At 39.6% G+C, this 27271-nt stretch overlaps 1 protein-coding gene across 1 annotated transcript in view; it reads left to right on the top strand.

Annotated features, from left to right (window-relative positions):
- LOC126187750 (uncharacterized aarF domain-containing protein kinase 5) overlaps positions 1–27271 on the top strand; it is a 175207-nt gene that overhangs the window by 19877 nt on the left and 128059 nt on the right. Inside the window, exon 3 of the mRNA XM_049929003.1 lies at positions 16209–16434. Within this exon, the coding sequence (XP_049784960.1) occupies positions 16209–16434 (226 nt within the window). The remainder of the gene's footprint in view (positions 1–16208; positions 16435–27271) is intronic.

The raw sequence follows: 27271 nt of genomic DNA on the forward strand, positions 1-27271 counted from the left end.
CAATGGAATAAGCAAGTATATTCATGTAAGTCAACATCAATGGTCAATATAGTTTCTGTAGTCAGTCTATTCGAGGGTCAATACTCATTCGAGGTGATACCACTACCCATGATTAATCTCGCTTTAAAAAAATTCACATACAAACCCAACCCTTCTTTTTACTTTATGATGATGGTAAGTAATGTGCCTCGTTAGTCAGAAATCTTATATTGGAAATTGAAATGAGTGTTTGGTGTCATTGGCCAGGAGGCCCCTTGCGGGGCAGGTCTGGCTGCCTTGGTGCAGGTCTTATTACATTTGATGCCACAATGGGTGACCTGCATGCTGGATTGGGATGAAATGGTGATGAAGACAGCACAACACCCAGTACCTGAGCAGAGAAAATCCCCAACCCAGCCGGGAATTGAACCCGGGCCTGTAGGACGGCAGTCCGTCACGCTAACCACTCAGCTATTGGGGTGGACAATCTTATATTAAAGGAATACTTAACAGCTGATTAAATAAGAGTTGACAGTATTTGTTTACACACTTTCACTGTTAAGAATAATCTGTTGTTTTTACCGTGTTTCTTTCCCATGTTTAATTTAATGGAGCCTTACACTGCTTTAACATATCAGTATTATACAATCCCTTTTCTTGACTTGTTTCTGAATCGACCAAGAAAACTGCTTAGGGATGCAGTGCATTTAAATCTTTGTAAGGATTGCTATATCGAGGGAAAAATTTGTGTGTTTCTTTCTTCAAATTTGAGCTGTGGTGTACTTCCTCAAATAGTACCAAGTCATCCACGTCAAAGGTTGGTGTTGAAGCTTTTTCATCACATTTACGCAACCTTTCGTCTGCTGCTCATAATAAATTTTCTTTTATGACATCGTTTAAGTTATCTCCATGTATGTTATCATCATCTTGTGGCATTTAAATATCTTCAACAGTGGCTCACCTATGAATTTACCATGCATTATTTCAATTGGAGATAAAACATTAGCTAAATGTGAAAGTTCGTTTAGTATTATTTGGAATTCTAGTACTTTCTGTGCCCAAGTTGTATGTCTGTTTGGAGAGTATGTCCTACATAACCTACAGATTTCTTTTGTGATATGTTCGTAAGGTCTACCTCATGGGTGGTATTTCGAGATAGCAATGAGTCTAACATTTTCCCATGCTAAAAACTCTTTAAAGGCTTTAATAACAAACTATGGGCCATTGTCTGTGAACAATGTACATGGCTTTCCTGTGTCTGAGAGATATTCCTGTAGACATCTAATCGCTGTCTCTGTGTTGGCATGTTTAATAGGATAAATTTAACATACTTAGATCTACACTCCACTAGTACAGATATGTAAATTCCCCCCCCCCCTTGCCCCCCCCTCCCCCCTATTCATTGGCAACTGGCCTAAGAAGTCAGCAGCCGTGAGGTCATGCAAGCCTTTAGGTATTATCGGGTATAACTTATACATTATTGATCTTTTAGCAAGCTTCACATATATATAGTACAGGCGGTACTTAAGTTCTTTAGGTAGTAAATTTTAACATATGTTGAACACATTTTCGTACCCCAAAGAGTCCATAAACTTGATGAATAAATGTAATTAAATCAAGTTCTACTGATTTCGGTATACACAGTCTCCATATGAGTCTAATTTTTTCTCATCTCCAAAACAAATCTGTCTTCCTAGGGTCTTCCTACTTTTGTGGTAATGACGTGGAAAACACTCATAGGAAGTACGTTGGATGTATTTCCCCATCTGGTTTGAACTTTGGAAAATGCTTACAAAAGTTCATTCCACTTGCCAACTGTAATTCCTCTAGTAGCACTGTTGCGTTGAAAGATTTACCTTTAACGTGACTTTCTGTTAATTTCCTTCTAGTTTTCGCCAATTTGTCCCATAGTCTTTTAAAGTCATTGGTGCTTTTAAACTCATTGGTGTTATTAGTGACAATTTCCCTGGAAAGCTACCCATTTCCTAAAGTGGGCACAGTTTCCTTAAATTTGTGATCTAACAATGCTTGTATTTTTTCCTCCAAACCTGAATGTATGTCATGCACATATACGGAATCTCTGTTATCGCTCCTCTGTTCTAAATTTCTATTCATGTGTGTGAGTCTGACATCTGATCTTTTACCCATTTACATTCTGTTTCTGTAAAGTTACATGAACTATTTATGTCTGTATGCAAATTGTTATTATGTTCATGTACCTATTCCTGAACTAAGTCACATTGTTTCAAGACTTTGATGTGTATTTCTTCTCTTAACAAGTCGAGTCTTTGATCTAGCTTACATGCTAAATGCACCTCTAATGCTTCATGAATGTCTTTGACCTGAGTTTTTAACTCTTGTCACAGTCTGTTTTGGTATTCCGTTAATTGTTCATGAGTGTCTTTATGCTGATTTTCTAATTCTTGTCACAATCTTTTTTGGTTTTCTATTACTTGCTCTTGAGTTTCTTTAATCTGATTTCTGAAGTATGAAAACTTTTCATCCAGTTTTTGTAATAATGTTCCTGTATGAACTTCTGTCTACATTCTCCTTGTTATCACCGGCAGAAACAAACTCATAAATATTACCGAATCATCTTACTACACCCATAAGAACAATTTTGAAGTAAAATACTGGTGTAGCTCACTGTAGCCATACTCGTGCTGGTGATGGTTAGATCATCAACGATTACATGACAATGACACAGTGGTTTAGACAGCATGTTGGTGTTGTGATGGTCTGGCCTGCCTGCTGGCATTGGATCAGTCATCAACAGCTGCATGATGGCTGGACATTGCTGGCTGCATGCTTGCTTTTCTAGGGCTGTGTGTTTCATTGGATTAGACGGATGCTCTTAGCCCAGGTGCATCTTTGTTGTTGTTTATGCTCCCTGTTGCCTTTGGCAACACTTCATCTCTTTGCTGATTAATTATGGAATTTGTTCCTTTCAATCTTTCCACTTATAACCATACGGTCACCACATGGAGTGTTTATTAGTGTCGATGACTGCTGAATTTAGCTAGCGTGGCAATGATTTGACTACTTGATCAATGTCTGTTATAGACCTATTACTCCATGTTGCTACATGTAATACTGCCTCCTTTACAGTCCCTTATTAGATTGATGTAACACTTGTAATTTACCTCAGGGTCCACCTATGTTCTGCCCTGTTCTTCCTTGGCATCAAACTTCTTTCTTTCTTGCAGGTTTTTACTTAAATAAAAGTGTAGATTGGTCCCAATTGATTCTGTATACCGTCACAAACTTCCACAAAAGGTTACACTTTAAATGAGAACCAACTAATGTTACTGTCTCAAAGACCTCTTGTTAACATTCTGTGAATAGTGTATGGTGTTGGAAATCTACCATGGTACCAGAGTTCCTTCATTCCTTCTTTCTCCACAAAGATTACAGATGCTCTTCGTCAGGTAGACTCTGCACCTGTTGAGTAATACTTTACTACAGTATGTGGCCCGATGTTTACAAACAAATTTTGATCACGCATGTCTTTGCTCCAAGCTCTACATTTGACGTATGTGGAGCCACCCAAAACTATTAATATGTATTATTATTTCTTTACTTTCTCAGACGTTAAGTCTGGTTAAAAATGGAAAGTGACGCGGACCTTGATCAAGCGTCACTTCCTTTTAACTGTACGGTATATGTTATATTGCATTTAGGAACTTTCGGGTAATTGAACATGTATCAATAATTACGGATTTCTGTAATTGTATATATAAGTTTGGATGTAGCTGTATTGCATTGATGTACTGGTGGATATTGTGTGGTATGACTCCTGTAGTTGATAGTATAATTGGTATAATGTCAACTTTATCCTGATGCCACATGTCCTTGACTTCCTCAGCCAGTTGGATGTATTTTTCAATTTTTTCTCCTGTTTTCTTTTGTATATTTGTTGTATTGGGTATGGATATTTCGATTAGTTGTGTTACTTTCTTCTTTTTATTGGTGAGTATGATGTCAGGTTTGTTATGTGGTGTTGTTTTATCTGTTATAATGTTTCTGTTCCAGTATAATTTGTATTCATCATTCTCCAGTACATTATGTGGGAACGTGTTGTTTTATAAGTTTATGTTGTAAGGCAAGCTGTTGACATATTATTTTTGCTACATTGTCATGTCTTCTGGGGTATTCTGTATTTGCTAGTATTGTACATCCACTTGTGATGTGATCTACTGTTTCTAATTGTTGTTTGCAAAGTCTGCATTTATCTATTGTGGTGTTGGGATCTTTGATAATATGCTTGCTGTAATATCTGGTGTTTATTGTTTGATCCTGTATTGCAATCATGAATCCTTCCGTCTCACTGTATATATTGCCTTTTCTTAGCCATGTGTTGGATGTGTCTTGATCGATGTGTGGCTGTGTTAGATGATACGGGTGCTTGCCATGTAGTGTTTTCTTTTTCCAATTTACTTTCTTCGTATCTGTTGATGTTATGTGATCTAAAGGGTTGTAGAAGTGGTTATGAAATTGCAGTGGTGTAGCCGATGTATTTATATGAGTGATTGATTTGTGTATTTTGCTAGTTTCTGCTCGTTCTAGAAAGAATTTTCTTAAATTGTCTACCTGTCCATAATGTAGGTTTTTTATGTCGATGAATCCCCTTCCTCCTTCCTTTCTGCTTAATGTGAATCTTTCTGTTGCTGAATGTATGTGATGTATTCTATATTTGTGGCATTGTGAACGTGTAAGTGTATTGAGTGCTTCTAGGTCTGTGTTACTCCATTTCACTACTCCAAATGAGTGGGGTACACTATCAAAAGCTTTTTGGTAATCAATGTATGCGTAGTGTAGTGAACTTTGTTTAGTTTTAGCTTGATATGTCACCTCTGTATCTATTATCAATTGCTCTTTACATCCTCGTGCTCCTTTGCAGCAGCCTTTTTGTTCTTCATTTATAATTTTGTTCTGTGTTGTATGTGTCATTAATTTCTGTGTAATGACGGAAGTTAATATTTTGTGGATTGTTGGTAGGCATATTATGGGGCGATATTTAGCTGGGTTTGCTGTGTCTGCTTGATCTTTAGGTTTCAGATAGGTTATTCCATGTGTAAGTGTATCAGGGAATGTGTATGGGTCTGCAATGTAACTGTTAAATTTGTGTCTGTATATGTGTGGATGGATATGTGTGTGTGTGTGTGTGTGTGTGTGTGTGTGTGTGTGTGTGTGTGTGCGAGTGTATACCCGTCCTTTTTTCTCCCTAAGGTAAGTCTTTCCCCTCCCGGGATTGGAATGACTCCTTACCCTCTCCCTTAAAACCCAAATCCTTTCGTCTTTCCCTCTCCTTCCCTCTTTCCTGACGAGGCAACCGTTGGTTGCGAAAGCTAGAATTTTGTGTGTATGTTTTGTGTTTGTTTGTGTGTCTATCGACGTGCCAGCGCGTTCGTTTGGTAAGTCAAATCATCTTTGTTTTTAGATATGTTAAATAATTTAATTAGATGTGAATGTGTTGAGGTGGACTTCTTTAGCCAGAAATTTGCTATTTTATCATTTCCAGGGGCTTTCCAATTGTGCGTAGAATTAATTGCTCGGGTGACTTCATGTAGCAAAATTATAACTTCAGGCATTTGTGGTATCATCCTGTATGAGTCTGTTTCTGCTTGTATCCACCGTGCATGCCTGTTATGTTGTACCGGGTTTGACCATATGTTGCTCCAGAAGTGTTCCATGTCTGTTATGTTTGGTGGATTGTCTATTTTAATGTGTGTGTTATCTATTGTTTGGTAAAATCTCTTTTGGTTTGTGTTGAATGTTTTGGTTTTGTTTCCTTCTATTTTCACTTTTTTTGTATCTTCTAAGTCGTTTGGCCAATGCTTGTAATTTCCGCTTCTTTTCATCTAATTGCTCTATTGCTTCTTGTTGTGAGATTTTACCTAACCTTTTTCGTTTTTTGTCTGATATTTCATTTCTTATAAATTGTGTTAGCTGTCCGATGTCTTTTCTCAGTTTTTTTTATTCTGATCTGTAGCCTGTGTTGCCATGCTGGTTTTGTGGGTTTCTTCTGTGTGTTGATTGGTTCTGATCTCTGATCTCTAGTGTGTATATTTAGTGTAGTGAGTGCTTCTACATAAACCAGTAGTTGTAACTCTTCCATAGTTGTGTTTTCATTTATTTTGTTGTGTATGATTGTGTTGATAGTTGTCATTGTTGTTTCTACTTGTGGGTTATTTGGTGGTCTATGCAAGAATGGTCTAATGTCTGTATTTGTGTCTTTGTATTCTATATATGTCAGCTGAAATTTTTCTTCTATATCTAACATGTGTGTCACTTCGTGTTCTATTTGTGCTTGTTCTGGTGGCTGTCTTAAGATGTCGTTTTCCTCTGATTGTTTAATTGATGCGTGTTGTTCTTTGTTTGTTTGCTCTGGGATGTTTGAGTCCATTACTGTATTTTCTTCTTCTTCTGATTGCACATTATTTTGTTCTAGTATTTGTTGTACTTGTTGTTTGATGTTTTCTAATTCTGACTGGGGTATCCTGTTATTTTTGATTATTACACGGATCTGATCAGCTAGTCGTTGTTCTGTTAAAAATTTTAATTCTGGGTATTTGGTAATAAATGTTGTGTATACTTGTGATCTGTATCCAGTTGTGTTGGTTCCTAGGTTTGTTGCTTGGTAATAACAGAACATGAGGTGTCGATTAACTTCATCTGACCATCTCATCCTCTGTCTTTGTTTTCCTTCGAGGGTGGTTGCAGGAAGCATATCCTGCAAAACACCTCTATTTGGATTTAAATCATTTTCCAGTTGGCTAGCAGTGTCGTTACCATTGTGGGCAGGCATAGGGTTCAAGCGTCGTCCCCGACCATGACGGCGCTTGTCCGAGGCTTCTTTAGTTCTGTCCTGAACCAAGTAATCACACTAAAAGGGGGGTTAGCCCTATTAGTGGTTTGTTCTTTTCGTCGCCTTTTACGACTGGCAGAACATACCAGAGGCCTATTCTTTATTATTATTATTATTTCTTTCCTTTCTCAGATGTTATGTCTGGTTAAAAATGGAAAGTGACGCGGACCTTTTAACTGTATGGTATATGTCACATTGCATTTAGGAACTTTCGGGTAATTGAACATTTATCAACAATTACAGATTTCTGTAGTTGTATATATACATTTGGATGTAGCTGTATTGCGTTGATGTACTGGTGGATATTGTGTGGTATGACTCCTGTAGTTGATAGTATAATTTGTATAATGTCAACTTTACCCTGATGCCACATGTCCTTATGTATTTTTCAATTTTTTCTCCAGTTCTCTTCCGTATATTTGTTGTATTGGATATGGATATTTCGATTAGTTGTGTTAATTTCATCTTTTTATTGGTGAGTATGATGTCAGGTTTGTTATGTGGTGTTGTTTTATCTGTTATAATGGTTCTGTTCCAGTATAATTTGTATTCATCATTCTCCAGTACATTTTGTGGTGCATACTTGTATGTGGGAACGTGTTGTTTTATAAGTTTATGTTGTAAGGCAAGCTGTTGATGTATTATTTTTGCTACATTGTCATGTCTTCTGGTGTATTCTGTATTTGCTAGTATTGTACATCCGCTTGTGATGTGATCTACTATTTCTATTAGTTGTTTGCAAAGTCTGCATTTATCTGTTGTGGTATTGGGATCTTTAATAATGTGCTTGCTGTAATATCTGGTGTTTATTGTTTGATCCTGTATTGCAATCATGAATCCTTCCGTCTCACTGTACATACTGCCTTTTCTTAGCCATGTGTTGGATGCGTCTTGCTCGATGTGTGGCTGTGTTAGATGATACGGGTGCTTGCCATGTAGTGTTTTCTTTTTCCAATTTACTTTCTTCGTATCTGTTGATGTTATGTGATCTAAAGGGTTGTAGAAGTGGTTATGAAATTGCAGTGGTGTAGCTGATGTATTTATATGAGTGATTGCTTTGTGTATTTTGCTAATTTATGCTCGTTCTATAAAGAATTTTCTTAAATTGTCTTCCTGTCCATAATGTAGGTTTTTTATGTCGATAAATCCCCTTCCTCCTTCCTTTCTCCTTAATGTGAATCTTTTTGTTGCTGAATGTATGTGATGTATTCTATATTTGTGGCATTGTGATCATTTAAGTGTATTGAGTGCTTCTAGGTCTGTGTTACTCCATTTCACTATTCCAAATGAGTAGGTCAATATTGGTATAGCATAAGTATTTATAGCTTTTGTTTTGTTTCTTGCTGTCAATTCTGTTTTCAGTATTTTTGTTAGTCTTTGTCTATATTTTTCTTTTAGTTCTTCTTTAAAATTTGTATTATCTATTCCCATTTTTTGTCTGTATCCTAGATATTTATAGGTATCTGTTTTTTCCATGCTTCTATGCAGTCGCTGTGGTTATCCAATATGTAATCTTCTTGTTTAGTGTGTTTTCCCTTGACTATGCTATTTTTCTTACATTTGTCTGTTCCAAAAGCCATATTTATATCATTGCCAAATACTTCTGTTATCTTTAGTAATTGATTGAGTTGTTGATTTGTTGCTGCCAGTAGTTTTAGACCATCCATGTATAGCAAATGTGTGATTTTGTGTTGGTATGTTCCAGTAATATTATATCCATAATTTGTATTATTTAGCATGTTGGATAGTGGGTTCAGAGCAAGGCAGAAGCAGCAAGGACTTAATGACTCTTCTTGGTATATTCCACGCTTAATCTGTATTGGCTGTGATGTGATATTATTTGAATTTGTTTAGATATTAAGTGTGGTTTTCCAATTTTTCATTACTATGTTTAGGAACTGTATCAATTTAAGATCTACTTTGTATATTTCCAATATTTGTAGTAACCATGAGTGGGGTACACTATCAAAAGCTTTTCGGTAATCAAAGTATGTGTAGTGTAGCGACCTTTGTTTAGTTTTAGCTTGATATGTCACCTCTGCATCTATTATCAGTTGCTCTTTACATCCTCATGCTCCTTTGCAGCAACCTTTTTGTTCTTCATTTATAATTTTGTTCTGTGTTATATGTGTAATGACTGAAGTTAATATTTTGTATATTGTTGGTAGGCATGTTATGGGGCGATATTTTGCTTGGCTTGCTGTGTCTGCTTGATCTTTAGGTTTCAGATAAGTTATTCCTTGTGTGAGTGTATCAGGGACTGTGTATGGGTCTGCAATGTAACTTTAAATAATTTAGTTGGATGTGAATGTGTTGAGGTGAAGTTCTTCAGCCAGAAATTTGCTATTTTATTTTTTCCAGGGGCTTTCCAATTGTGCGTAGAATTAATTGCTCGGCTGACTTCATGTTGCAAAATTATCACTTCAGGCATTTGTGGTATCATCTTGTATGTGTCTGTTTCTGCTTGTTTCTGCATGTCTGTTATGTTGTACCGGATTTGACCATATGTTGCTCCAGAAGTGTTCCATGTCTGTTATGTTTGGCGAATTGTCTATTTTAATGGGTGTGTTATATATTGTCCGGTAAAATTTCTTTTGATTTGTGTTGAATGTTTGGTTTTGTTTCCTTCTAGTTTCGCTTTTTGTGTATCTTCTAAGAAGTTCGGCCAATGCTTGTAATTTCTGCTTTCTTTCACCTAATTGCTCTATTGCATCTTGTTGTGAGATTTTACCTAATCGTTTTTGTTTTTTGTCTGATATTTCATTTCTTATAAATTTTGTTAGCTGTCTGATGTCTTTTCTCAGTTTTTATATTCTTATCTGTAGCCAGTGTTGCCATGCTGGTTTTGTGGGCTTCTTCTGTGTGTTGATTGGTTCTGATCTCTGCCTAGTGTGTATATTTAGTGTAGTGAGTGCTCCTATATAAACCAGTAGTGGTAACTCTTCCATAGTTGTATTTTCATTTATTTTGTTGTGTATGATTGTGTTGATAGTTGTTGTTGTTTCAACTTGTGGGTTATTTGGTGGTCTATGCAAGAATGGTCTAATGTCTGTATTTGTGTCTTTGTATTCTATATATGTCGGCTGAAATTTTTCTTCTATATCTAACATGTGTGTCACTTCGTGTTCTATTTGTGCTTGTTCTGGTGGCTGTCTTAAGATTTCATTTTCCTCTGATTGTTTAATTGATGCGTGTTGTTCTTTGTTTGTTTGCTCTGGGATGTTTGAGTCCATTGCTGCATTTTCTTCTTCTTCTGATAGCACATTATTTTGTTCCAGTATTTGTTGCACTTGTTGTTTGATGTTTTCTAATTCTGCCTGGGGTATCCTATTATTATTATTATCGACTTTTTTTTCTCAGACTTAAGTCTGGTTAAAAATGGAACGTGACGCGGACCTCGGTCAAGCGTGACTTCCTTGTAACTGTGGTATATGTTATATTGCATTTAGGAACTTTCGGGTAATTGAACATGTATCAATAATTACGGATTTCTGTAATTGTATATATAAGTTTGGATGTAGCTGTATTGCATTGATGTACTGGTGAATATTGTGAGGTATGACTCCTGTAGTTGATAGTATAATTGGGATAATGTCGACTTTATCCTGATGCCACATGTCCTTGACTTCCTCAGCCAGTTGGATGTATTTTTCAATTTTTTCTCCTGTTTTCTTCTGTATATTTGTTGTGTTGGGTATGGATATTTCAATTAGTTGTGTTAATTTCTTCTTTTTATTGGTGAGTATGATGTCAGGTTTGTTATGTGGTGTTGTTTTATCTGTTATAATCGTTCTGTTCCAGTATAATTTGTATTCATCATTCTCCAGTACATTTTGTGGTGTGTACTTGTATGTGGGAACGTGTTGTTTTATTAGTTTATGTTTTATGGCAAGTTGTTGATGTATTATTTTTGCTACATTGTCATGTCTTCTGGGGTATTCTGTATTTGCTAGTATTGTACATCCGCTTGTGATGTGATCTACTGTTTCTATTTGTTGTTTGCAAAGTCTGCATTTATCTGTTGTGGTATTGGGATCTTTAATAATATGCTTGCTGTAATATCTGGTGTTTATTGTTTGATCCTGTATTGCAATCATGAATCCTTCCGTCTCACTGTATATATTGCCGTTTCTTAGCCATGTGTTGGATGCGTCTTGATCTATGTGTGGCTGTGTTAGATGATACGGGTGCTTGCCGTGTAGTGTTTTCTTTTTCCAATTTACTTTCTTTGTATCTGTTGATGTTATGTGATCTAAAGGGTTGTAGCAGTGGTTATGAAATTGCAATGGTGTAGCTGATGTATTTATATGAGTGATTGCTTTGTGTATTTTGCTAGTTTCTGCTCGTTCTAGAAAGAATTTTCTTAAATTGTCTACCTGTCCATAATGTAGGTTTTTTATATCTATAAATCCCCTTCCACCTTCCTTTCTGCTTAATGTGAATCTTTCTGTTGCTGAATGTATGTGATGTATTCTATATTTGTGGCATTGTGATCGTGTAAGTGTATTGAGTGCTTCTAGGTCTGTGTCACTCCATTTCACTACTCCAAATGAGTAGGTCAATACTGGTATAGCATAAGTATTTATAGCTTTTGTCTTGTTTCTTGCTGTCAATTCTGTTTTCAGTATTTTTGTTAGTCTTTGTCTATATTTTTCTTTTAGTTCTTCTTTAATATTTGTATTATCTATTCCTATTTTTTGTCTGTATCCTAGGTATTTATAGGCATCTGTTTTTTCCATCGCTTCTATGCAGTCGCTGTGGTTATCCAATATGTAATCTTCTTGTTTAGTGTGTTTTCCCTTGACTATGCTATTTTTCTTACATTTGTCTGTTCCAAAAGCCATATTTATATCATTGCTGAATACTTCTGTTATCTTTAGTAATTGGTTGAGTTGTTGATTTGTTGCTGCCAGTAGTTTTAGATCATCCATGTATAGCAAATGTGTGATTTTGTGTGGGTATGTTCCAGTAATATTGTATCCATAATTTGTATTATTTAGCATGTTGGATAGTGGGTTCAGAGCAAGACAGAACCAGAAAGGACTTAATGAGTCTCCTTGGTATATTCCACGCTTAATCTGTATTGGCTGTGATGTGATGTTATCTGAATTTGTTTGGATATTAAGTGTGGTTTTCCAGTTTTTCATTACTGTGTTTAGAAATTGTATCAATTTAGGATCTACTTTGTATATTTCCAATATCTGTAGTAACCATGAGTGGGGTACACTATCAAAGGCTTTTTGGTAATCAATGTATGCGTAGTGTAGGGACCTTTGTTTAGTTTTCGCTTGATATGTCACCTCTGTATCTATTATCAGTTGCTCTTTACATCCTCGTGCTCCTTTGCAGCAGCCTTTTTGTTCTTCATTTATAATTTTGTTCTGTGTTGTATGTGTCATTAATTTCTGTGTGATGACTGAAGTTAATATTTTGTATATTGTTGGTAGGCATGTTATGGGGCGATATTTAGCTGGGTTTGCTGTGTCTGCTTGATCTTTAGGTTTCAGATAGGTTATTCCATGTGCAAGTGTATCAGGGAATGTGTATGGGTCTGCAATGTAACTGTTAAATAATTTAGTTAGATGTGAATGTGTTGAGGTGAACTTCTTTAGCCAGTAATTTGCTATTTTATCATTTCCAGGGGCTTTCCAATTGTGTGTAGAATTAATTGCTCGGGTGACTTCATGTTGCAAAATTATCACTTCAGGCATTTGTGGTATCATCTTGTATGTGTCTGTTTCTGCTTGTATCCACCGTGCATGCCTGTTATGTTGTACCGGGTTTGACCATAAGCTGCTCCAGAAGTGTTCCATGTCTGTTATGTTTGGTGGATTGTCTATTTTAATGTGTGTGTTATCCATTGTTTGGTAGAATCTCTTTTGGTTTGTGTTGAATGTTTGGTTTTGTTTCCTTCTATTTTCACTTTTTTTGTATCTTCTAAGTCGTTTGGCCAATGCTTGCAATTTCTGCTTTTTTTCATCTAATTGCTCTATTGCTTCTTGTTGTGAGATTTTACCTAACCTTTTTCGTTTTTTGTCTGATATTTCATTTCTTATAAATTGTGTTAGCTGTCCGATGTCTTTTCTCAGTTTTTCTATTCTGATCTGTAGCCTGTGTTGCCATGCTGGTTTTGTGGGTTTCTTCTGTGTGTTGGTTTGTTCTGATCTCTGCCTAGTGTGTATACTTAGTGTAGTGAGTGCTCCTATGTAAACCAGTAGTTGTAACTCTTCCATAGTTGTGTTTTCATTTATTTTGTTGTGTATGATTGTGTTGATAGTTTTTATTGTTGTTTCGACTTGTGGGTTATTTGGCGGTCTATGCAGGAATGGTCTAATGTCTGTATTTGTGTCTTTGTATTCTATATATGTCAGCTGAAATTTCTCTTCTATGTCTAACACATGTGTCTTTTCGTGTTCTATTTGTGCTTGTTCTGGTGGCTGTCTTAAGATTTCATTTTCCTCTGATTGTTTAACTGATGCGTGTTGGTCTTTGTTTGTTTGCTCTGGGATGTTTGAGTCCATAACTGTATTTTCTTCTTCTTCTGATTGCACCTTATTTTGTTCCAGTATTTGTTGTACTTGTTGTTTGATGTTTTCTAATTCTGACTGGGGTATCCTGTTATTTTTGATTATTACACGGATCTGATCAGCTAGTCGTTGTTCTGTTAAAAATTTTAATTCCGGGTATCTGGTAATAAATGTTGTGTATACTTGTGATCTGTATCCAGTTGTGTTGGTTCCTAGGTTTGTTGCTTGGTAATAACAGAACATGAGGTGTCTATTGACTTCATCTGACCATCTCATCCTCTGTCTTTGTTTTCCTTCTAGGGTGGTTGCAGGAAGCATATCCTGCAAAACACCTCTATTTGGATTTAAATCATTTTCCAGTTGGCTAGCAGTGTTGTTACCATTGTGGGCGGGCATAGGGTTCAAGCGTCGTCCCCGACCATGACGGCACTTGTCCGAGGCTTCTTTAGTTCTGTCCTGAACCAAGTAATCACACTAAAAGGGGGGTTAGCCCTATCAGTGGTTTGTTCTTTTCGTCGCCTTTTACGACTGGCAGAACATACCGGAGGCCTATTCTTATCCCGGGCCTCCACGGGGTTTATTATTATTATTATTATTATTATTATTATTATTATTATTATCATAATCTATATACATAGTTAAGTTTGTATGGAACCCCAGGGATGGGAAAAACTGACTGGTTAAAACCTGGTACTGGTGTTTAGTTCTGAATAGCTGGTATTTTCCAGTATTGTTTGGTCTCGGTTATAACGTGTTTTTATTTTTTACTAATAAGCAAGTAAAAACACCAAAATATCAGTTAGCCATAACAGCAATGCTAAAATTTTTCATTGTTAAAATAAACATTTTTATAATTTGCATTGGTTTGAAATATTGCGTTAGTCTAGAAAATGGAAAAATACGATCAGTGCTGTTTTAATAACAGTGCTGATAGAAACGAGCAACAAACACATCATAGGAACTGGTATGTCACTGATGAGACGATAATGTCCCTGTTGCCTTGTGTCATAGCTTAAGATATGCATGTACATGCAGTGTGCCAAGACTATACAGCAGTTTCTCGCTGTCGTCGTTGGACATCCTTTGTATTGCAGAATGACACCAATGCTTGTGTGGCAATATTTTTATGAAGTGATGTAGCAGTGAAGTACATTTTCTTTAAAAGATTAAAGATTTGAGTACGATTTCTATCAAATAACAAAAGGAGGGAGAAATTATGGTAACAGTAATAAATTAAAAACTTAACCACAATTCATTTGTACTATACAGTAGAAATAGGAAGTTGCTGTTCAGCTGCTTTTGTCTTCATAATATGCCTTTATCTGCTTGTAACCCTTGAAAGTGGACAAATTAACATGAAAAACACAGTTCTTCAACCTCGGTTTTCACCCTTGACCACTGACTAATCGTAACTCAGATTGTGGTTTGATCCCTGATTACAACAAGAGTTTTGAGCAGAGTTCAAAAAATTTGAGTAAATAGGGCAACACTAGTGATTTTGTTTAGTCTTCAGCCACTTATAACTTTTTTGAAGAAAGTAGCAAACAGTGGATGGACTGAGTTTTCTTTTACTTGTGTATTTATTTTTAATATTTTGATTATATGTATCTTGAAACAGCATCCAAATTTTTCAATCTTTCTCCAATTTTTACGTTTTTTATAGCAAATCGTAGAAATAAAAATCTAAAAATAAGTTATTTAAGAAACCAATTATTCTGAGCAGTTTTAACAGTCAGGTTAAACTGACATGGAAAAAAATCAATATAACAAAAACCTGTTATTTCAGTGATAACTTCCACCCCCATGGAATCCTCAGAGTGTGAGTCCTACTAATACATATGTGTTTTTTTTTCTTCTGCAAGCAGCAAATTGTTACTGCAGCTGTGTCTGCATAACTGATCATGTCAGGCCTCTCATTTTCATACCTAATCAAATTTTTTTCTCAAGTGTTGTGTTTAAGTTACTAATGATTATTTAGAAAACTATGATTCTGGTTTATTTCTATGGATAAGTCACTTAATTACTTAATTGTTGATAATCATGTTCATTGTGCATTCCAGAACCACCACAGCTGTATTAAGTACATTTATTATGTCACAACCCATTTCATTCAGTGAACATCATCAGATGATAAAATTCGCCAACAATCTTTACAATTAATTCCCCCAGAATTGTGTTGGTATTATGACTTAAGAAGTCTAACTATCTACGTTAAAGTTACATTTTTGAACACCATGAGCAGGGAATACAACATGCTGTGCACACTTGACTCAGGTCAAGTGTGTGTAGTATGTTATTTCCCTGCATTTTCAGTGTTGCTTGATGATCATTGAACAAAAGTGATTGTGACATAATAAAGGTTCTTCCTAAAACTAAATTGTTGGTATTTTGATGTTACACAGCAGGGATTGTTTCAGGTGTGTGAGTATTTTTGTAAGAGAGAATGGTGGAGTTCCTTGTGTCTCTTGAAATGCAGCTGTATAATAATATTGTGTCTGTAATATGTTGTCTACCATTCTTAATCTCAGTAGTGGTGTTTATTTATTAGTATCTGATCCACAAATATGTGGTTCCTAATCACCACTTCATTGTGTTGCAAATGTTGTTGAAATGAAATTCTTTGGGTGATTCCAGAACTGCTGGTGAGATTGTCTTTTGTGTAACTAGAAGACTGCCAGTAGATCTTTCCGTTTAGCTTTTGATATTCAAAATACTGACCATTTAGCTTTTGATATTCAAAATGCTGAGGAAGTTTTGTCACACTGTGCAATATCGGATTATTAATTTATGTGACATTATTAGGAATGGATATATAATGGAGGTTTTTGTCACAGATCATTGCGAGTGGGCCTGAAAATCTCATTTGATTATTGGTGGTCTTTACATGGCCTGGATGAAATGTCAGACGAATATGTTGAGGCACTGAAACCAATTCACCAGAGAGCTGCAGATAGTATTCTGGATGGCTGTCTGAAGAATGGTGGACTTTATGTCAAACTGGGTCAAGGTCTTGTCTCATTAAACCACATTTTGCCTCGTGAATATCTCGAAACGCTTAAGGTTTGTATTTTTCTGTATACTATGTTACATTATTAACCATAGATTACTTAACCCCTGTAAAATTTATGGGTTGCACTAGGTATAAAATAAGACATTTTGTACTTAATTAGGTATGTAATGCCCCACAGAGATCTAATAATTGTAATTAACTAATGCATAACTTCTACATATGACTTCCTTTGAATAAAAAACTTTACTATGGTTTAGTAACAATGTAACAGTTTTTCCTTTTTAGTGTTCTAGGGTTGACAAGACAGGTACTTTGTCCTATCCACAGAGTGAAGTTTTATAGCTGTTCAAGTGTTTGAATGACATAATGTTTGGGTGGTCCTGCTCGTAAATTTCTGCTAGATATTAACTGACAAATCCCCTCCTGTATTATATGTGTAGTCCAAGGGACACATTTTCAGCCCAAAGTGTAACAGCCCTGCTTTCTTTCAACTTAAAATGTCATATTACTATCTAACCTGTAAACATTTTAAACAGCAAAGCTAGCCTCCAACCATGCCTTAAACTATTTTGCCCACAATCTCATTTTGATCCATCACCATTCTCACAGAACCACTCCGTACAAGCTTTCAAAAAAATCCTGACAGCCAGCGTTGTTTTTCCTTTCTCAGATTCTTACATCATGATCACAACCCATCATGTAAGAGTCCCATAATCTCTGTTCCCTCAAAAATGAAGACTTCATCATTATCCTCTCAGTGGACAAAGAGCCTGCAATTGTGGTACTTGACAACAAGTGAATGTCAGAAAATGTCTGTGTCAGCTTCATAACACCTCTGTTAGTAGCATCTTCCATAGGGATCTCAATCCTGTTGGTTCAAAGTGGCATCTTTAAAGATCTAGGGCCCTCTCAAAGACTCACATTTTAGTCCATGGAATGTCTTACTCCACTCAAACAGCAGTTGTGCAATGTCACATTACTAATTTGTGCCATATTATCTTTTGAAATCTGCAAACTGAACTACCTTGATGAACATTCCATAATTATTAGTTTCAAAGCATGCACTTAATGTGTGTGGTTTGGTAAACCATCTGGAATCTTGTGTACTGTGCTTATAGACCCCAACCATTACTTGTATTGTTTGAAATTTATGCTTGTCTATCTCTCATACTACACCTTGCTAGTTACCATTAATTTCAGCTGCCTCCATTCCAAATTCCATGCTTAAAATAGCATGTGATTGGTGAATGCTCTTCCCGGGCTCACAACTCTTTGTGGGTAAATGCATGGATGGCATGGGGCTCTGAGCAATTACAGTACTCCTTCCTTCTCTGTCTTGCAATTCTGTTCTGTGACTGCATCTTCTCTTTGACTTGGTCTGTAGGTCAGGTTCCTTGTTGACAACCTGGCTCTTCTCTTGGACACTGACTAAGGTTGCTTGTTCAATTTTTTTTCTTTTTTCTTTACATCTTTCCCACATTACAACAGCTATCATAAAGTTCGGCCCCAAGAGCTAAGTTTGACCTCCGTTTTTTCAGATTGAGGAATGTCACCCATTGTGGCACACAGTCCAATGCTGTGCAATTCTGTCTTGAGCACCTCATGTGTCAGTGGTTGAATTAGGTGCCCAAAACCTAATAAGATACAGCCAATTCATTATAGGAGGATTGTGATGTACCCATACAGTCTTAGCGCCCCCCCCCCCCCCCCCCAGTAAAGTAAGGAATGCACTGTTGGTGCCAGAGCTACATCCTTCCATTGCATGCCAAGGAGTTTGTGCCTGTCAAGTTTGGTGCCCCATGGAGTCAGAGCAACTATTACCATGCTAGGCAGCCATTGCTATTACAGCATAGTGACCATGGGAAGAAATCCTGGCTGAAGTGAGTGGCACCATGGTAAATGATCCATGAGGAGGATCAAACTTTTGCACACTGATGGCCATGAGTCTCCCAGTTGTAATCCCATACATAACAAATAGGTTCATTGTGAAAAAGTATGACACAAAGGCTTACCCAATCCATTGCCAAGTTATAAAAGGAAAGAGATTTAAATAGAAATGGTGAGAAATACTCCCCTCAGTACCCAGTTTATAGCTGGACTGATGACGAGTGCTGAGTACAAAAATATTGTTCTTTACTGATTATATTGCAGAAAAATTTGAGGAATTAGCATCTCTTAGCAGAATTTTAAGTGACTGCATTCTCATTAATATAGTGACACCTACTCTGTTACAGGCATTATTTTTCTGTGAGAAACTTAGTGACATTCCTCTCATAAATCACCCCCTGCACAAGAGTCTTAACATGATTCACTGTGTTGTTGTTCATCAAGATGTTTCAGAAAGAACTGTGTGGAAACTTGGAAAAGCGAAATATCCATTATGTTCGCCGTATCCAATGGGGACCAAAGGATAATGGGGTGGATATTGGAGAATGGTTTCCTGTTGTGATGAAAATCCATACTTTGCACTCCCTCCTCCGATATGGCGTTCACAAACTTTGCAACCATGATAAATAAGTGCCCATCTATAATAATGGTAAAATCTGCTTCTTCCTCAATGTCTGACCTTGGTGGCCATCAAATTCATCTGTATGCGAGTGGATAGGGCCATCTTTCCCTCTGTTCCTGCTGCATCTACACTCCCGGAAATTGAAATAAGAACACCGTGAATTCATTGTCCCAGGAAGGGGAAACTTTATTGACACATTCCTGGGGTCAGATACATCACATGATCACACTGACAGAACCACAGGCACATAGACACAGGCAACAGAGCATGCACAATGTCGGCACTAGTACAGTGTATATCCACCTTTCGCATCAATGCAGGCTGCTATTCTCCCATGGAGACGATCATAGAGATGCTGGATGTAGTCCTGTGGAACGGCTTGCCATGCCATTTCCACCTGGCGCCTCAGTTGGACCAGCGTTCGTGCTGGACGTGCAGACCGCGTGAGACGACGCTTCATCCAGTCCCAAACATGCTCAATGGGGGACAGATCCGGAGATCTTGCTGGCCAGGGTAGTTGACTTACACCTTCTAGAGCACGTTGGGTGGCACGGGATACATGCAGACGTGCATTGTCCTGTTGGAACAGCAAGTTCCCTTGCCGGTCTAGGAATGGTAGAACGATGGGTTCGATGACGGTTTGGATGTACCGTGCACTATTCAGTGTCCCCTCGACGATCACCAGTGGTGTACGGCCAGTGTAGGAGATCGCTCCCCACACCATGATGCCGGGTGTTGGCCCTGTGTGCCTCGGTCGTATGCAGTCCTGATTGTGGCGCTCACCTGCACGGCGCCAAACACGCATACGACCATCATTGGCACCAAGGCAGTAGCGACTCTCATTGCTGAAGACGCCACGTCTCCATTCGTCCCTCCATTCACGCCTGTCGCGACACCACTGGAGGCGGGCTGCACGATGTTGGGGCGTGAGCGGAAGACGGCCTAATGGTGTGCGGGACGGTAGCCCAGCTTCATGGAGACGGTTGCGAATGGTCCTCGCCGATACCCCAGGAGCAACAGTGTCCCTAATTTGCTGGGAAGTGGCGGTGCGGTCCCCTACGGCACTGCGTAGGATCCTACGGTCTTGGCATGCATCCGTGCGTCGCTGCGGTCCGGTCCCAGGTCGACGGGCACGTGCACCTTCCGCCGACCACTGGCGACAACATCAATGTACTGTGGAGACCTCACGCCCCACGTGTTGAGCAATTCGGCGGTACGTCCACCCGGCTCCCGCATGCCCACTACACGCCCTCGCTCAAAGTCCGTCAACTGCACATACGGTTCACGTCCACGCTGTTGCGGCATGCTACCAGTGTTAAAGACTGCGATGGAGCTCCGTATGCCACGGCAAACTGGCTGACACTGACGGCGGCGGTGCACAAATGCTGCGCAGCTAGCACCATTCAACGGCCAACACCGCGGTTCCTGGTGTGTCCGCTGTGTTGTGCGTGTGATCATTGCTTGTACAGCCCTCTCGCAGTGTCCGGAGCAAGTATGGTGGGTCTGACACACCGGTGTCAATGTGTTCTTTTTTCCATTTCCAGGAGTGTATTTTGGGGACCTTGGTTCTCTAACTCGTGACAGAAGAGAGTCCTACTCAACCACAGTATCCCCTAGCAGACAATTGCCTACCTCTGGACCTTCTCAACAGACTAACTCTGATTTCTGATGTCGAAATTATGCTCATTGATATCATTCCTACTAAAGAGATGATTCAGGCAGAGGTTGAGACGTGACCAATCTTCTCAGTTCCTTCCTACCCCCTATAAACACAATCCAGGGGAACTGTAATGGTTGTTTTCGCCACATAATGGAACTTAGACATCTACTTTCATTTTATCCAGCAATATGTGAAGCTCTTGAGGAAACTGATTCCCTGAAACATATAACACTACCCTACATAATCATCATGCCTGTTTCAAAACTAGAGTTATCCCTGAAACTGCATCAGACTGTGTACATATTGACATGTACATATTGACATTAACATAGCTCAAAGTCCAAGTTTGAAATCCAGTCAGAAGATTCTGCACGCAAATAGTGAAGATCTTCCGGTGTCCCTTTGAATGTTCTGAGGGAGAACCTCCCATATTATGGGGTCTGGAACCTGACAATGGGAGTAAACCCATCTGATGACAGGAGAATAACACCAAGAGGCAGAGGCGATGTCTCAGCACATAACAATTGTGAAGCAGGTCTGATATCCGGCCTGTCAAACGCTCAGGCCACCCATGTTGTACCATGCATATGACCTGCCAGAGCACTGGATCTGGTGCCACAGCAGAGGTAGTATGGGAACTGACGATGAGGAAGCAGTCCACCATATGCTTTGCCTGTGTATACAGTTGAAAACAGAGCAGTTCCTTCTGGTTGAGTGGGGCATCAGCGCCCATGGGGAGTTGTGTCTGAGTGTCAGCGTTCTCATGTTGTGATGTAGGACAAAAATGGTTCTCAAAATTGTACCTGAACATGAACAATTTCCACACTGAAGACGATGAGCGGCTTTGTCCATTAAGAACACAAATGGACTAAACTTTGACACCAAGGGCTTACTGCCAGTAATTAAATGAAATTTTGCACCATACAAGAACACATGAAGTTTTTTGAGAATAATATTACTGAGCTGAGGTGAGTGTTTTTGCCACAAAGGCAATAGGCTGTTCAGAGCCATGTGGATGGCGATGGGCCAGGACTGCTTCCACCCAGTACTCAGATCCATTGGTAACCAAGACCAGACGCTTGCCAGGACAAAATGTTGCAAGACGTGGTGCAGAGTGAAGACAGTCCTTGAGCTGCACAAAGGCATGCTCACAAGCAGCAGACAAAACAAAAGGGTGATTGTAGCTGCTCTGGGAATGAATTTGTAACAATAAGCTACTTCGTTGAAGAATGCCAGAAGTTCTCTTAAATTGGATGGGTGGGGCAAAGCCGTAATGGCAGTAACATGTTCCATGAGGTCCACACACTGCTGGGAAATTTCATGACCCAAGTAAACAATAGAAGGCTGGAGAAATTGAGACTTGGCAGCATTGCATTTGAGGGCCACAGCCTGTAGAGCTGCAAACAGAGAACGGATGTTATGTAGGAGAACCTCCATGGTGGCATTTGGCACAATATCATCAAGACAATTGATGCACTAAGGGAACTCAACATAACTTGTTCTAAAAACTGTTGAAAGATGGCAGGTGCACTAGCAACCCCAAACATTAGCTGTTGATATTGATGGATGTTGAAAGTCATATTAACCACAAGGAACTCGTTTGAAGCCTCATCCTACGAAATCTGAATGTAGGCTTTGGCCAAGTCTGTCTATTTTAGAAAAGAATTGTCCTCCATCCAACATTGTGAGCAACTCCTACATCTACTTCTATACTCCGCTAGCCACCAAGCGATGTGTGGCGGAGGGCACAATTTGCACCAAAGTCATACCCCCCCCCCCCCCTCCCCCATCTTTTCCACTCGCGGATCACGCGAGGGAAAAATAACTGTCTTGAATGCCTCAGTACAAGCTCTAATTTCCCTTATCTTTGAATGATCATTGCACAATTTGAAAGTTGGTGGTGGTGATATATGCTCTACATCCTTGGCGAAGATCGGATTTCGGAATTTAGTGAGAGCAGCCCCTTCCGCTTAGTGCACCGTCTCTCTGCAAATGTGTCCCACTTCAAACTTTCTATGAGATTTGTAACACTCTCACGATGGCTAAATGTACCAGTCACGAATCTTGCCACTCTTCTTTGGACCTTCTCAATCTCTTGAATCAGACCCAACTGGTAAGGGTCCCATACAGACTAGACGAGCTAACATATTGTAAGCTATTTCCTTTGTTGAAGGACTGCACTGCTTGAGGATTCTACCAATAAACTGCAATCTAGAGTTCGCCTTGCCCATTCCTTATGTAATCTGATCATTCCATTTGAGATCATTTCGAATAGTCACACCCAGTTACTTGACGAATGTTACCGCTTCCAAGGACTGGGCATTTATTTTGTACTTGTACATTAATGGGGTTTTTCGCCTTGTTATACGCAGTAGGTTACACTTACTAATACTGAGTGGTAACTGCCAGTCATTACACCACACATTTATTTTCTGCAAATCCTCATTGATTTGTTCACAACTTTCGCGTGATACTTTCCTGTAGACCACAGCATCATGAGCAAACAGTCTAATGCTGCTGGCAATACCATCAATCAGATCGTTTATGTAAATCATAAAAAGCAGTGGATCTATTACGCTGCCCTGGGGCACACCTGAAGTTATGCTTGTTTCTGTTGAAGTCATCCCATTCAGGACGACATACTGCTCCCTGTCTGTTAGAAAACTTTCTATCCAACCACATATGTCATCGGATTGACCATAAGCGCGCACTTTTTGGAGCAAGCGACAGTGCGGAACTGAGTTGAACGCCTTTCGAAAGTCGAGAAATATGGCATCAGCCTGGGAGCCGGTATAGCTTGTTGTATATCGTGCACAAAGAGGACCAACTGTGTCTTACATGACTGCTGATTCCTAAAACCATGCTGGTTTCTGCAGATGAGCTTCTCAGAGTCTAGAAGGGTCACTGTGTCTGAACACAAAATATGTTCCATGATTCTACAATAAATCGATGTCAGTGAAATTGGCCGGTAATTATTTGCATCTGATTTTCTACCCTTTTTATAGATTGCTATGATCTGGGCCTTCTTCCATTCCTGTGGAACTTTCTGCTGTTCCAATGATCTCTGATAGACGATGGATAAGGATGGTGCTATATTTGTAGTATAGTCAACATAAAATCTTACGGGGATACTGTCTGGGCCAGATGCCTTCCTGGCGTCTAAGAATCTTAACAGTTTTACAATCCCAGATACACTAAACACTATATCAGCCATCCTAGTGTTTGCTCAATAATTGAATGGGGAATGGTGCTGCAGTCCTCTACCATAAATGAGTTTTTGAAAGCTCGATTTAGAATTTCGGCCCTCTGTTACATTACTTGTACTGTCAGCAAGAGAAGGTATTGAATTATTTGTATCATTCATAGATTTTACGTACGACCAAAATTTTTTGGGGGTTATTTTTAGAATCGCAGATGAAATATTGTTTTCAAATTCGTTAAAAGAATCTCTCATTGACGTTTTCACAGGTGCTTTCATTTCCCATAATTTCCGTTTGTCAGTGACTACGTTTAAAATGACTGTGCAAAATTCTCTACTTTCTCAACAACTTCCTAATATGTTTGTTGTACCTCCCCTATCTACTTCAATTTCGTGGCGAGTTAAAGTACTTCTGACAGCAACAAACATGCCACCACCAACCGTGTTTAGCCTATCATTTCAGAACACCGTTAGGTTCTTCGCAAAAATTTCGTCTGAGCTTATATCCGGCTTTAACCAGCTTTCAGTGCCTATAAGGATTTGAGCATCAGTGCTTTCTGTTAGCACTTGGAGCTCTGGTACTTTCCCAACACAGCTACCACAATTTACAAATGTTATACCAGTGGTTCCTGTATCTACGTTTTTACTGTGTTCAGCCTGCACCCTTCGTGACTGAAGCCCTTCTTGTGTTTTCCTGAGACCCTCTAACCTAAAAAACCGCCCAGTCCATGCCACACAGCCCCTGGTACCCTTGTAGCCGCCTCCTGCATATAATGGACACCTGACCTATTCAGCGGAACCCGAAACCCAACCACCCTTAGTCTGTTTGTCGCCAAGATATCTTATTTGTTCCCATCTCTAGTTGGTTTTCTAACCAATTGCTCAAGGTTGTATGTTGAGAGCACTCCTAGAATAACTTCACATTAGTCTTTGCTTCCGCCCCCTGTGATAAACATGTAATTTTCCCAGTCAATGGATGCCAGATTAAAGTCTCCACCTATAACTAATGGATAGTTTGGTTATTTATTTCCTGTGTACTCAAGACTTTCCCTGAAACATTCTGCGACATTTTTTGTGGGTGCTGGTGGTCTATAAAAACAATCTAATACAATGGTCAATCCCTGTCTAATTGACAGCTTTATCCAGACTATTTCACAGTCCGACCCAGTATCGATCTCAACTGCATTTAAACAGCTTTTAACTGCAATGAACACACCACCTCCCATAGCATCAGTCCTGTCCTTCCTAAACGTTGTCCAATCAGAGTTCAAAATTTCATTGCTGTTTATGTCTGGTTTCAACCAGCTTTTGGTACCTGATACAATATTGGCATTGCTACTGTTTATTTCGGAGAGTAACTCGGGGATCTTGGTATAAACACTTTGACAATTTACTAACATGACATTTAGCATATTTAAATCCTTTGGAATGACCTGTTTAGGTGAACTAACAATTTTTACAGTTGGCACACCCACTTCAGTATCATGAATTGGTAATTTTTCAGGCCAACGATTTGTTTCCCGTGGGGAGGAACCTAATCTAAAAAAAACCCCATGTGCGCGCCACAAGTACTGTGCTCCCCATGTAGCTGCTTCCTGTGTGTAGCGCACACCTGATCCATCGAGGGGCATCCTACAACCTTCCACCTCATAGCGTAGGTCGAGGAATCTACAACCATTTTTGTCACAGAGTCGACGTAGCCTCTGGTTTAGATTCTCCACTCGACTTCAAACCAGGTGACTCGGGTCCACTCAGGGTACGATGCTGCAGATAGCTTGGCTTCCATGCCTCGAGAGATGGAGGCCGTCTTCGCCAATTTAGCCAGTCATCGAAAGGACCCAAGGATTTCCTCAAAACCCTGACAACAGGCATCCTTAGTGCTGACATGTGCAACAATCTGCAGCTGGCTGCATCCGGCACACTCTATAGCCGCGGGAAGAGCGTCTTCCACATCCCGGACAAGGCCCCCCGGCAAGCACACTGAGTGACCGTTGGACTTCTTCCCCACCATAGCCGCTATGTTCCTGAGGGTCTCCATGACCTGCCTAACATTGGAGCTCCCAATAACTAACAAACTGCTATCCCCCCCAAGCCTGTCCGGACCTCGTTGAAGGAGCGGCCACCATGCTGGCGGAAGGTGCATTCTGATCTGGCTCAGCCTCACCCCCCAGCATCAGATAGCACACTGGATCTAACAGCAAAGTGCATTGTATTTGGCAGGAACCTGCGTCCCCCATACAGCCTTCGCCTTGAGGCTCGAGGCCTCGACACAGTCTGCCACCCACACTGAGGTGAGAATGGGCCAGCCGGCTCAGTCGCACCTGAGGGCGGCTCAATAACAGGGAGTTGTTACACCCCCCCCCCCTCCCCCCCTGCACATCTAACACAGCAGAGGCTGCCCCAGGCACCCCATCCCCACCGCACCTCAAGGTGGCACGCTGGAGCTTGTTGATAGTGGCCAACAAAGCTTCCAGCTCCAGGTGAGGTAGGTGGTACATTGCCTGTGCATTGATAGTGGCACAGAACTGAAGTCAACCAGTTGGCTTCTTTGTGATCCCTAAGTGCATAGCCCATTCACTTAAGGAAATTGTTTTAGTCACTCCCAGTGACATTAACCAATTCAACTCCAGCTTGACCTGGTCACGTAAAGCTGCTGGCACTAGCTGTGCTGGAAAAATAGTGAGGGCATATAAAGGATTTGAGGTTGATGTGTGACATGAAATTGTCCACAGAATATTACCCTGGTGCAAACAAATCTGAAAACTCAGGACTCAAGGAATCCAATTTGTGATAAGCAGCAGATGCACCACATTCCTAACAGAAAAAGCAAAAGTAGCAAAGGCAGGTAACCCATAAAATTTTCACACCTGCATCATTAACCACCAGGTATGTAACCCAATGTACAATTGACTCATAAAGTATATCTGATGTGAATTGACCAAGAATAGGCATCTGCTGTTTGTTACAGCTTACCAACTGACACACGATGAGCATCAACAATGGGGACCCAAGCCTGGCCCATGTCTGGGAGTTGACTAGGGGCACAGTGTCCCCCATGTTGACTTGTATGGCACTTCCATGGAAAGTTTGTTCTTTCTTGGCTGCAGACAGTGGCTAAGACAACAACATATCACCACTGTGTGACCCTTTTCTTTTTTTACATTTATGGCAAGAAGCCCAATGCTTGGTGCAGGCCATCCACTTCTGCTGTATGAAACAAGAGGGGCAAGACGAGAAAGGTGTTCACTGTTCCTGCTGCCAACGACGTGTTAATCTGTGGCAGCCTGGTTGGCTTGTTTGTACTACAGCTACCCCTTCTTCTCCCAGCACATGAGGTTCCAAGCCCTGGGTCTGCATGCTGTCAATAACGGCTACACCACTCCAAGCCTCTAACTGGTGGCCTGTTATGCGAGAGACCTCAAATGATTGTGAAATATTCAAAACTTCTGCCAACTTAAGGGCAACCTAGTGCACCTCCTTATCTGGGGCCGAGTGAATGATTGCAACATGGACCATAGT

Source organism: Schistocerca cancellata, chromosome 5 (assembly GCF_023864275.1).
Source record: "Schistocerca cancellata isolate TAMUIC-IGC-003103 chromosome 5, iqSchCanc2.1, whole genome shotgun sequence".
Taxonomy (NCBI): domain Eukaryota; kingdom Metazoa; phylum Arthropoda; class Insecta; order Orthoptera; family Acrididae; genus Schistocerca; species Schistocerca cancellata.